Below are 13,455 nucleotides of genomic sequence, written 5' to 3'. Positions count from 1 at the left end.
GGAATATTTTGCTAGTTTAAAAATTAGTTGAATAACTCAGTGCAGATAACTTTATTTTATAGGCTGTTAGAAGAAAATTTGGAGTTTTGACCATTTAAGGGGATCGTTGTTCATGTAGCTTGCTTCCTTTGAGATGGGGAGTTTAGGAGCAATGTCAAACTTTATTTTGTAAATAGTCTTTAAAACTTCAGAACAATCTAAGAAACAAGTTTGTTTTTGTTTTTTTGCTAGGGTAAGGGAAAAATCACTGATTATGCCTTCAGTTGAGCTGACTTGTTTTTTGCAAAATTCATCTTTGTAGAAAGCAAAGAAATTATGGCTTTAACTGCCTCTCTGTGTGTGGTGCTACTGGAACTGAACTGATGAAGTGTTGCAACTTGGCTGTGTCACCTCACCTTGCATGAGTAATTTGCCTTTTGGGCAATAGAAGAGGCTTGGAAAAAGGAAGGGTAGAGGAGAGTAGTGATGTAGGATCAGGGATAGACCTTGAGGACTTTAACTTGAAGGACATTCACACAAGAGGCAGACAGCTTTTCTGAAGCACAGTGTTGGAAATGAAGATGTGGAGCCTTTTTTTTTTTACGTGGATGTGGCTTTGTGGCATTGGCGCTCAAAACAGACTAACCATGTGAGAAAGGGTTGAAACAAGGCAGGTGGATGCTGCATTGTTGATTCAAGTACATACATGGCTTCAGATAGAAACACTTCCCTAAGAATTTTTACTTTTCAGCTTCCTGTAAGTCAGTTTATCCAGATGTCAGCAAATTTTTGGAAACAAAGGGAGACCATATTTTCTTCTGTGTTTTTGTTTTTTTTTAAAGGTGAATCAGGAACATCAATTTCCTGTGCCTTTCTGCTCACCCTCAAGTAAACCAAATGCTATCATTTGTTTCACCTCTTCTCTGTAGGTGTAGCACCTGTGTTGCCACACAGCATTTGTTCCTTCCTTTGAATTGCCTGCTTGCCATTAGTTACTTTGCTTGTTCCCCACATTGTAGGGAAGCTGGTACTGACTTTTCATAGTGCATTTGTTCACTTCCAGCTATTCTAGCTAGATCACTTGTCTCTGAAGGTTTATGTTAAAAGAAGCATGAAAGAATATTTGTCACCTGTGTACACAAAGTATTTCAAATAAATGTCAATTGAGACATCTCTATGCAGCACAAATTTGCTTTTAATAAAGAGGTTTTAGCAATTAGATAAAAGTTGTGCAGTTTTTCTGTTACCTAGAACATAGTTCAGAATTTGTAGGCCAAAATCCTCAGTTTTAAATGAAATCGTTACAGAACAGTGGTAGGTTGTTGCCTGCTAGTTACTGGGAATGACTCGTCTATAGAATTTAATGTCCCTCAACCTTTAAATGAGATGTTGAAGATAAGCAAGAAGTCACATTTAAAAATAAGTTTAAAAGCAAATAGAAGGTCCAGACCTTTCTATCTTGTCTTTTAAACATCTTTAGCCTGGATTGGTTTTCATATTACTGTCTGCACTGTCAGATGCAGCTGTCTCTTCCAACTGATCATACCCAGTCACTGCCAAAAGCTCGTTGCTGGGTACTTGATTCCCTTAGCTCCCTTGCCTCTCTTGAAAACATGATGAGTCTTTTTTTTTTTTTTTTTACATGAGTATTGCTTTCATTTGTAATAGGGCAATTAGAACAGAGGGGAGTCAGCAAACATAGCTAAGAAATCTTAGTTTATTACTGCAGATGTGTATGGACATGCAAAACCTCACTTGCTGGTAATTATAAACGTTACAACTTCACTGTTGTTACAAGTAGTTGGAGTGTGTTATCTATAGAATATATTCCTTAACCTGGCATTTTAGTAATTTGTATATAGATGTAGATACATTTTAATCAATTGTTTAAGTAATGAAATAACTGATAATGCAAGCCTGTTGTCCTTTTCATAGGTAACAGTATTGGGATACTTGAAAGGTTACTACTGGGCACTTCAGTGTTCTTTTTTAAAGTGTTTTCAGGGTTTTCAGTATGTTAGCCCTGCAGATATCTTGGGTGAGATCATTTCAACATTTTACTATGCTAAATATGCATCTTTATGTAGTCAATGGCAAGTTAGGAAGCTGGTTAGGTGATGGACATCCAAACACTTCAATAGATCTGGCTTTTAGGTTGGGGGAAATATCCTATAAGGACACATTACCTTTTCTTTTTGACCTTACTTTTTGGCCAATTTGTGGGCCATATTAACTTGTTCTGTAAAAGTTTGCCTTAATTATGTTTATTGAAATTATGAAGTAATATCAAATGCTTATGGTAAAACTCATAACTCTTTCATCTAGCAACTGCTTTCAGATGGTACAAATCAATTTATTTGTTGTTATGTATTCAGATAGAAGCTGTTGTCTCTGTTGTCTTAGTGGAACTCCAGTTTAAATTTTGTTTACATATCAAAGAACCACAATACTCACTTCTGTCATTTTGTAAAGCTTACAGTATTTTAATTATAAGGCTTAAATTCACTAGTAAGTGTACAAGTTATGAAGTATTATTTCTTATCTAATACTTTTGTATGTAAGCCTCTTCTGATTTTAAAGCACCTCATGCATTATTCTTAGCTTCTGAAGTGATAAAGTACTTTAGTAGTTTTACTTTACTTATTTACATTTGATTGGGTTTTTTTCTGAGCACCAGGACAGAAATTACTGTCTTTTATCACGAGCTCTTAGAACATAGTTTTCAAACTTTTGGTCCTACAGAGAACTTTTTTTTCATTTAGAAATACCCAAACTTTCATTTGGCCAGAGCAAGGGTGTTTCGTAAAATGCTTTGTTTTCTTGCCACAAAAACTCTAGGAAGCCCTGTTACGAAAGAAATGCTGTCAAGTGGCTTTCCTCCTGCCTTTATCTCTGATGTTCAATAACCATTCAAAACTTACAGGGTCAGGTAAGAGCTTTCTTATTAGAGCAGTGACATTATTTCTGGTTAGCTTCCAATATGTTATATTTGCTGAGAGTTCCAATGCATTTTTCATTTGATTTTTTTTGTTTTGTTATGGTTTGGGTTTGTGGTTCTGTCATCTTCTACAGAAGGGATTCTTTTTAAGTTGAATTTAACCAGCTAAATCTGCTAATGGGTTCACTGAGCAATTATTCAGAAGTGTTTGCTCATATGTTTTGCTTTCAGAAAATATCCAAAATAATTGGGCTGAAAATGCAGTATGCAAAGTACTTTTCCAATAGAAATATTTGGAAAATCTATATGTGAATGGTGCTTTATACTCCATTGTTGCCTATGTGTGTGTCTGTTTAAGCTACAATAGCTTCAGGGACTATTTCAACACAACAAAATAAGTTCTTGAAGACAGAAGAATGAGCAGCTTTGAGTGCTTGGAATATACTTAAGAGCTTCAAAAGTACATCTTTTCCTGCTTGATAATTAAACTTGTTAATCTTTTTTTTTTTTCTTTTTTCTTTTTTTTTTCTCATAAGTATGGAACCTGCAAAGACTTGTGTGTATCATTAATACTCAGTGGAGTGTTCAGGCAGATAAAATTAGGCAGATTCTACAGTCCTTGCAGGATTTGGGTCTTGGATTCTTTAATGTTTATATTCTTAAAGATTTAATTTTTATGTAATGCAAAATGCTTATTTCTGAAGATCCTAGAAGTGTTTTTGTTAACATAATGGGATATTTTAAGTGAACACAGGGAAAATGTAACTTGTTGGAGGAGTCAGAGGAAAAGAAGTGCATCCTTACGAGTGAGGGGAACTCTAATATGAGATTTCATAAACTTTGCCAAGGACAGAAACACCATCATATTCCAAACTTTGCTGCTATGTCACTCTTCAGTAAAAGCAATTTGTGATGAGTTACAAGAGGAATATATAAAACAAAGTCTTGCTTTTACTAGTTCTTAGTGCTGTAACTGGTGAAATGGTATGAACTATCCTGCAACACCCTGAACACTGTCGGTGTTTGAGTGGGAAGAACCTGAGTTATTTTACATTAACTCTTAAGTTAGACACATTCATTTGCACATTTTAGTTATAGCACTGATAGGTATTGGAAGCCATCTCTTCAGAATAAGTATTCAAGAGGAAGCTTTTTTTTTTTTTTTATCTTAGTAAATTACCAATAATGAGGAGCTGACCCCAAGGCTTGTCTTCATGCTTACCTGTCTTCATTGCTGCTTTATGATTGTGTGTTTCTCTGTGTGTATATTCGCTGTGCTCTTCATGTTTGTTTCTGCAGTAAATTTTTGACTTCCTAGGAATCAAAACTCACTATTCAATCTTTTGTTTCCGTGTGTCAAAGATATACCTGCCTCATTCTGCTTTGTTTGGTTTTTTTAATTGTTTTTATAGCATACAGTTGCCTCTAGAGAATGAAAATCCAAAGGAGATAGAAGTGAGATTAATAAAAAATCAGAATAGTGTCTATTGTATAAGATGTTCTCAATTCAAACATGTTCATGAAGTCAGAAATAGTCTCTAGGAAGTTCACGTTTATAGCTCCTGCTGAGAGTCATCTTTACTGCAAAGAAAAATGCAACCTGTCTTGTGTAAATGTTTTACTTTGATTAAATCACCACTGATACCCAAACAGAAACTGCTATTACTTGCTATGCCTTGTAAGATTAAATATATAATTTGGTTTTGTTTTTCACACTGTAGGTTCTGACTTTTGCCTATAAGCATGCATTGGTAAATAAAATGTATGGTAGAGGTCTCAAGTTTGCCACAAAACTCGCAGAAGAGAAGCCAACAAAGGACAACTTGAAGAACTGCATTCAGGTAAGATATATTTGGTCATGGGCTATGTTCACACTGGGTAAGCTGTTAAAACTAAGATAAGTCTTTTTGAATTTTGCTACCTTTTTACATGTAGAACTTGATAAACTTAACCTTATCTAGGCTCTTGTGGCTTGGTGTTCATTTTTAATATTGATTTCTTCTTTATTTTCTAGAAGTAGCTAGTTTGTAAGTGGCTTCCATTTTCAGCAGATTTACTTCTGGGAACTTTGGGGCATGAAGAAAGTTGATAACAACTTACCCAAAGATCTTTTGCAATCAAATCTCACTGTGTTGCTCTTTATCCACTGTTACTGTCCATTGTTACTATTATTAATCACAATTATTGCCAGTAAGTGGAGAATTAATGAGAATTACTGTAACTCCTAGGGCAAAATTTTTTTGCATTGAGTTGAGAGGCTGTGGATCATACAGAATGATGTTTCTTTTTCCACTTTCAGGACTAAGTAATTCAAAGATTTCCAGTTCTCCAATCTTCTATTTCCAGTGCTTCTGATAATAGATGTTTTTAGTACAATGTTGTTATCAATGCAGTGATTGTTGGAAGAATTTAGATATTTTTTTAATTAAAATTCTAGAGCTTCTAATTTTGTTTTATTTTTGCTTTTCATTTTTTCAGCTAATGAAGTTGCTTGGATGGACTCATTGTGCAACTTTCACTGAGAATTGGCTTCCTGTCATGTATCCACCTGATTATTGTGTATTCTAGAAAACCAACAACTGTAAACTTTTAAGTGATTTTATATGGGGCAGGATACGGAGAGAGAAGTTTGACTTCTTTTTATTGGAACGCATGTTTTCATTACTGAATGCTGATTATTAAATTGTGTGTATTTATCAGTAAAGGCACCTGGGTACAGCTTAATACCTGTTAATCTGACTCCTCTCATCAGGGAGTTTCCTTAGTGTGCATCCCATTGCTGGCAATGGATGTGTCAGAACTGCCAACACCAAGGATTTGGATATAGGCTGGAAAAGGCTTACTGCATGCTTGTTAGGTTCTTAACTGTTACTTTTAACTGCAAACCTGTAAAAGTTCTGTATTTTTTACAGTAAACTGAATTTTAACATGTTTGATCTTAATTTCAATTGTATGAAAGCCTTAAAGCTACTTCAAAAGTAGCTAAAATCTTATTTATTTGATTAAAGTAACGGGACATCATTACCTGTATTATTTGCAAGAGTTTACATTTAATTTTTTTAAAGAAAAATTCAACCTCTCAAACTGTTACAATGTGTAACTTGGAATTGCTGATGCATAGGTGCTCTTGTAAATCTTCATTTTGGAGTGATTTCAGGCAAACTCAAAAAAAAAAGGTGAAATTGAGTATCAGGGCAGGCTGATACATGTATAAGTGCCAGACAGTTAAATCTTGATCAGGTATTGTAAAGCTATACATATATGTTCAATAATGTTTAAAATGTAAACCACAACAGAATAAATGTGCAGAGTTGAAGATCAGAAAACACCATGTGCACTCTTCTACTTTACAAGATTATTTTATAATTAATAAAAACAAATAATGAAGCTAAAAATTGCATTGGTTTCTGAAAGAGTACATAAATGAAAGTTGCTGGAGGAAAACACCTTACAAACAACAGAAGTTGAGTGCAGCCCAGAAGATGAATGCTTTCTGCTAAAGCCTTTTTTACTGACTGTTGGTACTAACATTGTTCCTTCAGTGGAGTGAAATTGGTCTGTTTGAACACATCATCAATACCAACCAGAGACAAACTGCTGAATCGTTTGTCTTGCCAGTTTTTTTGTAACTTTTAGGGCTTAACTCAGATACAACTGCAGCTTTACCAACAGAAATGGACAGGAGGTGCACCATAATGCTGTGAAACATTCCAAACTCTACGGTGCTGCCACTAAATCAAACTTCATAGTTTTCTCTTTAATTCTCTCTTACTGTGGCTTTAAGCAGCTTGACATTTGATTCTGGAAATTCTGCTAGAATGGTTGTGTTAAATATATTGCAAACTTTTTCCAAAAATTCATAGTCTGTACTGAATCTGAATTTATTTGCCCATAGTAGTACTGTTCCTGGCTTACAGAAATACACCATTGTTGCTAGCAGGGGTTCCACAACTGCATGAGGGTACACAACATCAGTTGCCAGTAAGAAATCATAATGGTAAGTTGATACAGGAAAGTCTTCATTGAGGCTTTCTCCCCATACAAGTTTTCTCACTTCAGGTTTGTGCATATCTGTGTTTTTTGTATTTCTTGAAATATTATACGAGAGGTTTTCAAGAACTTCAGGCAAATCAGTAGCTGTAACATAAGCTCCTAAAGAGAACATGAGTTGGTTTCAGTTCGTAGGTATACAGTTGAACATACATATATATAGAAAACTATCTACATAATTTCCCCAGCTTCCCTCTCACCAATAACTAGGGTAGTTACTTTTATTAGCAAAACATTATTTTACAATAATTTTAATGTTATAAAATGCAGTGACAAAATTTACTTCAACTTGCTTCGTTGCCTTATAGTGACAGTGGCAGATAGAGAGCATCTTTCACAAGAAAACCAAAGGGAAATGCAAATATACTAACCCAAGATACAGGCCACAATGGAAACCAAGCCTGTTCCAGCACCAATTTCCAAGACTTTTTTGTCTTTGAGGTTGAATTGTTCTTGATTTGATTCCAGATATTGAGATAAAGCCAGTGCCTAAAACGGTTAACACATATCCATAAGAGGGTAACAGGTAAGTTGCACAGAAATTCATTAGATGTTTTTATACAGGGGTGTTGGGTTATTGTGGGGTTTTTTTGTTTGTTTTTTTTTTTTATACAATGAAAAACATTGAAGGCTGTAACATAAAAAAATGTAATACAGGAAGAATTGTGTTTTGGTTTTATATTAAAAAATTAAACACCTTATTTTTAGTTTTAGGTTTATGGGATATTAACTTGCTATACACTTCTATACACTGTGAGTCTCCTGACAGCTCAAGGCAGGCAGTGTTTAGGTGCAAACCGTACAGCAAGCAAGAGGTTTAACAATATGTAAAAAGTAAGGTCCTGGTTTATTATCATAAATATTACAGGTTTTTATCACTATCATAAAGTAGATTCAGGCTTCATCAGATTTTTTTAATGATGATTTTTTTTTGTCTGTTTTTAATATTTCCTTTGCAAAATTTATTATTTTTTTTACCAATTTAACAGTTGTCTTTTGATAATAGCATGAACTTTTTTTAAAAAGAAAAATGGCAGCACTGTATGAAGTATTTGCTTATCAGACCTTTGTGATCTCACCAGCAGAATAAAAATTGGCTGTCTATGAACAACAGAAACAGATGCCAAAGAAATTAACTTCCCCCTTTTTTGATTTTCTTCCTTAGAGCTGTGTTACTGTTTTAACTCTTGTGCTTTTCATAATGCAACACTGGCTTCTTGCTTTGGGAAAGCTGACAGCTAATGAATCACCAGTCCAATCTGTGCAACCTCTTGATTTTCTTGGAAAGTTTTACTGTCTGCAGTCTGACACCTGATTAATGTGAGAACTGATGACCTGACATGCCATAATAAGATACTGTTTCACCCACCCATACGCGTTCTTTTTCTCTATTGTTCCAAAATTGTCTGCCATTCTCTGTGAGCTTTTTCAATAAATGTGGATCTGAAAAATTTGGAAATCCTAATTGTCATGTTTTTGTCAGTTGACCTTCTTTTCCCTTAAAAGGTTGTTTTCTCAGTCCACTTGAAATTCTAGTTTTAAGAGCAGGAGAAACAAAGACTGAAAAACTAGTGTTGAAATTAGATTTTACATGCTGCAGGGGAACTTCCAGCCTGTGCTTCAAAGGAATTGTGTTTCATTGTTTTAATCTCCTTTACTTAATCTCTCACAATTTTCTTTCTCAGCCTCCTTTTTGTACTGCTGTTTGTTTAATCCAAACAGTGATAGATTAGAAACATGGAAGAAGCTGAATACTTCTTCCCGAGATCCCTTTCTTGCCCCCCCTCCCTTTTTTTTTTTTTTTTACTATATCTGCATCCAATTTACAAGTACTTTGATACCACAGACCTTTCAGTGTGAAGTGGCAGATCAGCAATGCAGAGCTTTCTGCTGAAGCACTTCACAGCTCCATCCTGCATCTGTCATATGTCATCTAAGAAAGCTTCCTTAACATTTGTGTGCCAGTGTCATGGTTTACTCTTCTCTCCTGTCAGCTTTCTGGGTGCTGGATCACATACTTACCCCCGGCCACACCACGGTCCCAAAGTGTTCTATGGACTCCTGAACAACAATATGGTGGCCAGCATATGTGTAGTGCTCTTTATCAAAGTGGTGTGAAGCTCTGGGAACCCAGTTCTGTAGTATTTTAAGAGTTACTGGTGAATCTGTGAGAGAAAAGGTTAAATTATTTTTTTTTGTATGCAGGTGTTTATCTACTAGTATGAAGTATTTTGCAAAAATAGTACATGGGGCACGTTCCGAGTGTCTATGTGGCAAATTTAAAGATATAAGTAAGCCTTTTAGAAAAGTCTACTAATTTAGGTGTTTAATGCTGCTAGCAACAGCTTGAAGATTTTTAGGACCAGGTTAGTTGTGTTTTGGTGCATGCTGTAGTTCATACTATGCCAGAGGATGCCATGTAGGGGCTTGTGCTGTAGTTTTTCATTTGTTAGGCAAATGGATCTAGAATGTTAAGCTGCTTTTTACACAAGGATTTAGGATTCGTATTCTTACATTGAAGAAAACCTTTTTTCAGTGGTTATTTTTATCCGTTCTTCCACCAAAAGAGTTATGTAAGGTACGTTTTAAATGTCAGCATATACTTAAGAGCACATATTCCATGCTGCTCAGGGAGTGGGTGCTTCTGTTGTGCTCACAGGTTTCAAAAAAGGGTTTGGCTTGTAGGTTGGGTTTTTTTCAGGAGAGCTCTGCTGAACTGCTCCATCTGATCTCACTGAAAACAAGGAACAGTGCTCAGAAGGACTGTGCTCAGAGTGTTGATGGAAGCCTCTCAGCAAGATATGCATAGAGAATACAAAATCAACTTTAACTGATGGATTTTAGCTGATGCCTGCCCGGAGTCCTTCGTAGGTGAGCAGTTTAGCTTGTTGAAATCTGTAGTACTACAGCTTCAACAGAGACAGCCCTGTTAATGCATGTTATATAACTGATTGTAATTGAGAAATAGTTCTTAGATACCTAAGTAAAATCCAGAACCCTTTTAAAAATATATCTTAATTATTTTAAGTTTTGTCTGATAAGAAATACGTATTGGGGAATGATGGTAAAAATAGAAATCTAAAGGGATGGTGGCATCTACTGAAAGGCTGATGAAAGTGAAAGCATGAAATGGTAGCATGCCATAGCAATTGCAGTATTTAAATTGGAGTAAACCTGAGCTGGATTCTGATGTTGAAGGGGAACTCTTGGAGCTGCAAGTGCAGTTTTTGGAGTGCTCTTCACAGGTTGCTTCTTCCTCAGTTTGGGAGTCCATTGCCCTTTGAATTTTGTTGGGGACTGATGGCTGTTCTGCAGAGATCATGGCAAAAGAGCTGAAATGGATAGGGGAAAATAAAGTAAAAGCTTGAGGGCACTTTTTATACGAGATGTGATTAGAAGAAGACAATAGTTGGTGTGGGCTTTGGTTTTGAGGGGTTTTTTTAAGGACAGGAAACCATGATTTGAGCTGATAATCTCACTCCACTAGAAATTGCTGTGAGCACTTTCTGGTAATGTGGTAATACTAAAAATTTTTATTTTATCATGTTTATCATATTTATTATTTTATCGTGTTGGTTTTATCATTTATGAAAATAGGCTACTTGGAAAATAGGTGTTGATTTTGAGGGTTTCTTTTTATACAACTTACTACCATCACTATTAATGGTATATTTAAGAAACTGGAGTAAAAAGTAAGGCGTTCTTTAGCTGCAAGCTACAGATCAGTTTTAGACTTAAAATTTCAAGAATTGAGGTTTGTTGGCATCTTGACCCTAAGGATGCACAGCTTTATAATTTTAAGCTACTAACTCCTTTAAAACTCTGCAGACGTGAGTAGTGAGTAATCATTTGCATCATTACGTACCTTCTGTGTGATATGGTCAAGTTGCTGCTGCACTTCTAGAATTATAAATACTGACACTTACTTTTGGTATTTTCCTGATCCATATTTCACTAAAATGGTGTATCTCTAAAAGCATTGTGGTTTAGTGTAATAATATTGCAACTAAAATACATTCCTTTAGCAAATGTTGGCTTTTTCTGAATGTTTGCAGCTGGTATCTTTGCAAAATGATCCCGAAGGGAAATCATCATCTAAATCCTGTGCTTTCCAAAGTTCTTAAACCCAAATTGACTTCATTAATAGTCTTAAACTTTTGTGAACAAAACAGCTTACAAGAACACATTTGATTTCTTCAGAACCTAAGTAAGAAAAAAAATAATTCACAAAACTATCTGTTTTACAGTGCTGCATAAAATTAACAAGATAATGAAACACTGAAGAGCAGTTGTAAGATAATTATAAACCTTAAAGTAACAGTTTATCCCCTAGAAGAATAAACATTGTGTCTCTTAAACCTCAAAAGTCCTTCGCTTGGAAAGAGCTTTTCAAGCCTGGCTACGCGGCCAAAAACATAGTGAGCAGTACTGTGTCACTGGGTCTTCACCTGTAAGCACAGCTCCTGAAATGTGCTTCTCTCCTCCCTGCACAGTGATACACAGTAATGCTCTGGTTTAGTTTTAATTATTTGGGCAAAAGCCACTTCCTTTTGCTTACAGAGGAAATGCAGTTGCAGTTTGTGAGGCAGAGCTTGGCTGATGCCACACAGCAGTAGCAGCATCAGTGTTTCTTAGAGCTCATGCCTTTTCCTCACGCTGCCACGCACTAAATAAAAATAAATAAATTGCTACAAATCAGAGGAAATAAAGGAAATGCCAGTGCCAGGAACATCCCTGCAGTAAACATATATGATATTTAAGTACACAAGGTGAAGGCACACAAATGCTGAAAGGCAGCAGCAATACCCCTCGTGCAGTAGCAGGGGGTAGGTAGGTAAGCAAGCGGCGTTTTGTTGGCTGAGACAGCAGAGCTGACATGGGGGAATCCAGACAAATCTATTTCCTTTGTTAGTGAAGCTGAGGACACAGAGGCACATCAGAGGAGGTTAGAGGGACACTTGTCTGGGTACCTGCTGCAGCAGAGAGCCGTTTCCCGTGGGCAGATGCACACTCCAGAGGTTTTTATACAGGCATCCACCTGGAGGGAATAAGGGAATAAACCCTCTGCACCAGCCAGTCAGGTTGCAGGCTATTTAGAGTAACATTACCAGGCAGTGCTCAAAGAACTTACTGTGTTACACGAAAGTCTTCCATGTTTGCAGCACAAAATGAAAACGCTCTTGGGGGCTCCCAAATATCCCAACCTTCAGGAATAAAATCTTGGCTTCCTCCAACCTCTTGTTCTGTTTTTCGAAGATCAAGCGGTCCGTGCGTCCTTACGGTCGGCAGTGCTGACCCAAAGGAGCAACTTCCCGTGGGCAAGCTTGCACATAAATAACGTGTGTGGCCACTTGGCAGCAGCCCAAATGCAGAGAAAAGTTCAAGAAGTTCCTACTGCCAGGAAAATGTCAAAGTCTGCCTTGTGTTGCTGAGCATCTGGCTGGGGTAGCTCTATGTACCTGCCGCTGCCCTGAGTCACAGAGCTGAGGGTCCCCAGGAAATGACAGCTTTCCTGTCACCTTTCGTGCAGGCTGTGACCACTGGAAATACCTACTGGGAGAGAGGGTGCAACCATGAAAATGACACTTTGATTGGAAAACCCTGTAGGTGCTTGTCTTTAAAGCAGAAGGATGTTGGGGAAAAAACCCAAATATGTGCTCCTCATGCATTTCAAAAATTTGAGAGCTTTATATGCATTTTTCTCACCTTCTCTCTTCTTTCCTTGGAAAAGATTCTGTCAAAAATAATTCAGCTAGAGGGTAGAAAAATTTAAAGGGGACTTTAAAAGGCTAGAAAACAGCCAGCTAATTAACAAACAGCTAATTGCTGGCAATAGAAATAAGGGGCTGGGGGAAGGAATGTAGATTTTTTTTTTTTAAATTAAGTTTGAAGGTATTTGCATCCTGGGATGAACAGCTTTTGCATTCAGGTAGTGGTTTCTCTAAGAGTCTCTCTAAGGTCTCAGAGGCAGAAATGAGCCTTTCTCCTGCCACAGCTGTGTTTCACAGAGTAGCTGCTCCATGTCTCCAGAAGTCACACCCAGTATATTTCTTTCTTCTGAAAGAAGTTAGTTAAGACACCTTTAGGTACATACACAGACACACTTGAGACCTAGTATTAAGCTGCTAACTGGATTAAGTTGATACCATAAACACTGCATTCCAGAGGCCCCCCTGACTTTACAGGTGGTGCAGCTGAGCAGTCCTGAGCTAGGTCAGGGGCTGTTCTTAGTAAGAAGAAGGCAGAAATGCTGCTGTTGGAATGACTGCCATAACATTTTTTAAGATGTGATCTTTTTGGCAGGCACGCTCCTGCCTGTCATATTTACTGTATTTGTCATTGGGAATGAATGTAGCTCAGGCTGGTGCTGCTGTTGCAGTTCTGTCCTAAGCTTTGGCAATGGGATCAGTGCTAAATACTGATATTTAATTTATTAAATAAGATCAGAGGAACTGCCTTACTCTGTATGGTGCCTCTTGTGCAAACAA

General features: G+C 36.7%; 2 protein-coding genes across 3 annotated transcripts in view; one reads left to right on the top strand and one right to left on the bottom strand.

Moving 5' to 3' along the window:
* TPP2 (tripeptidyl peptidase 2) overlaps positions 1-8,432 on the top strand; it is a 57,277-nt gene extending 48,845 nt beyond the window's left edge. The window contains exons 28-29 of one of the 2 annotated variants that reach the window (XM_030466385.1): positions 4,639-4,758; positions 5,396-8,432. In XM_030466385.1, the coding sequence (XP_030322245.1) occupies positions 4,639-4,758; positions 5,396-5,485 (210 nt within the window). In that variant the 3' untranslated portion in view covers positions 5,486-8,432. The remainder of the gene's footprint in view (positions 1-4,638; positions 4,759-5,395) is intronic. The other variant, XM_030466376.1, reaches the window with a different exon arrangement.
* METTL21C (methyltransferase like 21C) overlaps positions 6,675-13,455 on the bottom strand; it is a 34,831-nt gene continuing 28,050 nt past the window's right edge. The window contains exons 2-7 of the mRNA XM_030458614.1: positions 12,099-12,114; positions 11,938-12,005; positions 10,142-10,299; positions 8,990-9,132; positions 7,339-7,456; positions 6,675-7,069 (exon numbers count right to left, since the gene is read on the bottom strand). Of these exons, the coding sequence (XP_030314474.1) occupies positions 6,675-7,069; positions 7,339-7,456; positions 8,990-9,132; positions 10,142-10,299; positions 11,938-12,005; positions 12,099-12,114 (898 nt within the window). The remainder of the gene's footprint in view (positions 7,070-7,338; positions 7,457-8,989; positions 9,133-10,141; positions 10,300-11,937; positions 12,006-12,098; positions 12,115-13,455) is intronic.

Source organism: Calypte anna, chromosome 1 (assembly GCF_003957555.1).
Source record: "Calypte anna isolate BGI_N300 chromosome 1, bCalAnn1_v1.p, whole genome shotgun sequence".
Taxonomy (NCBI): domain Eukaryota; kingdom Metazoa; phylum Chordata; class Aves; order Apodiformes; family Trochilidae; genus Calypte; species Calypte anna.
Note: the sequence above shows the minus strand (reverse complement) of the source record. Positions and strands in the feature narration are given on the sequence as shown.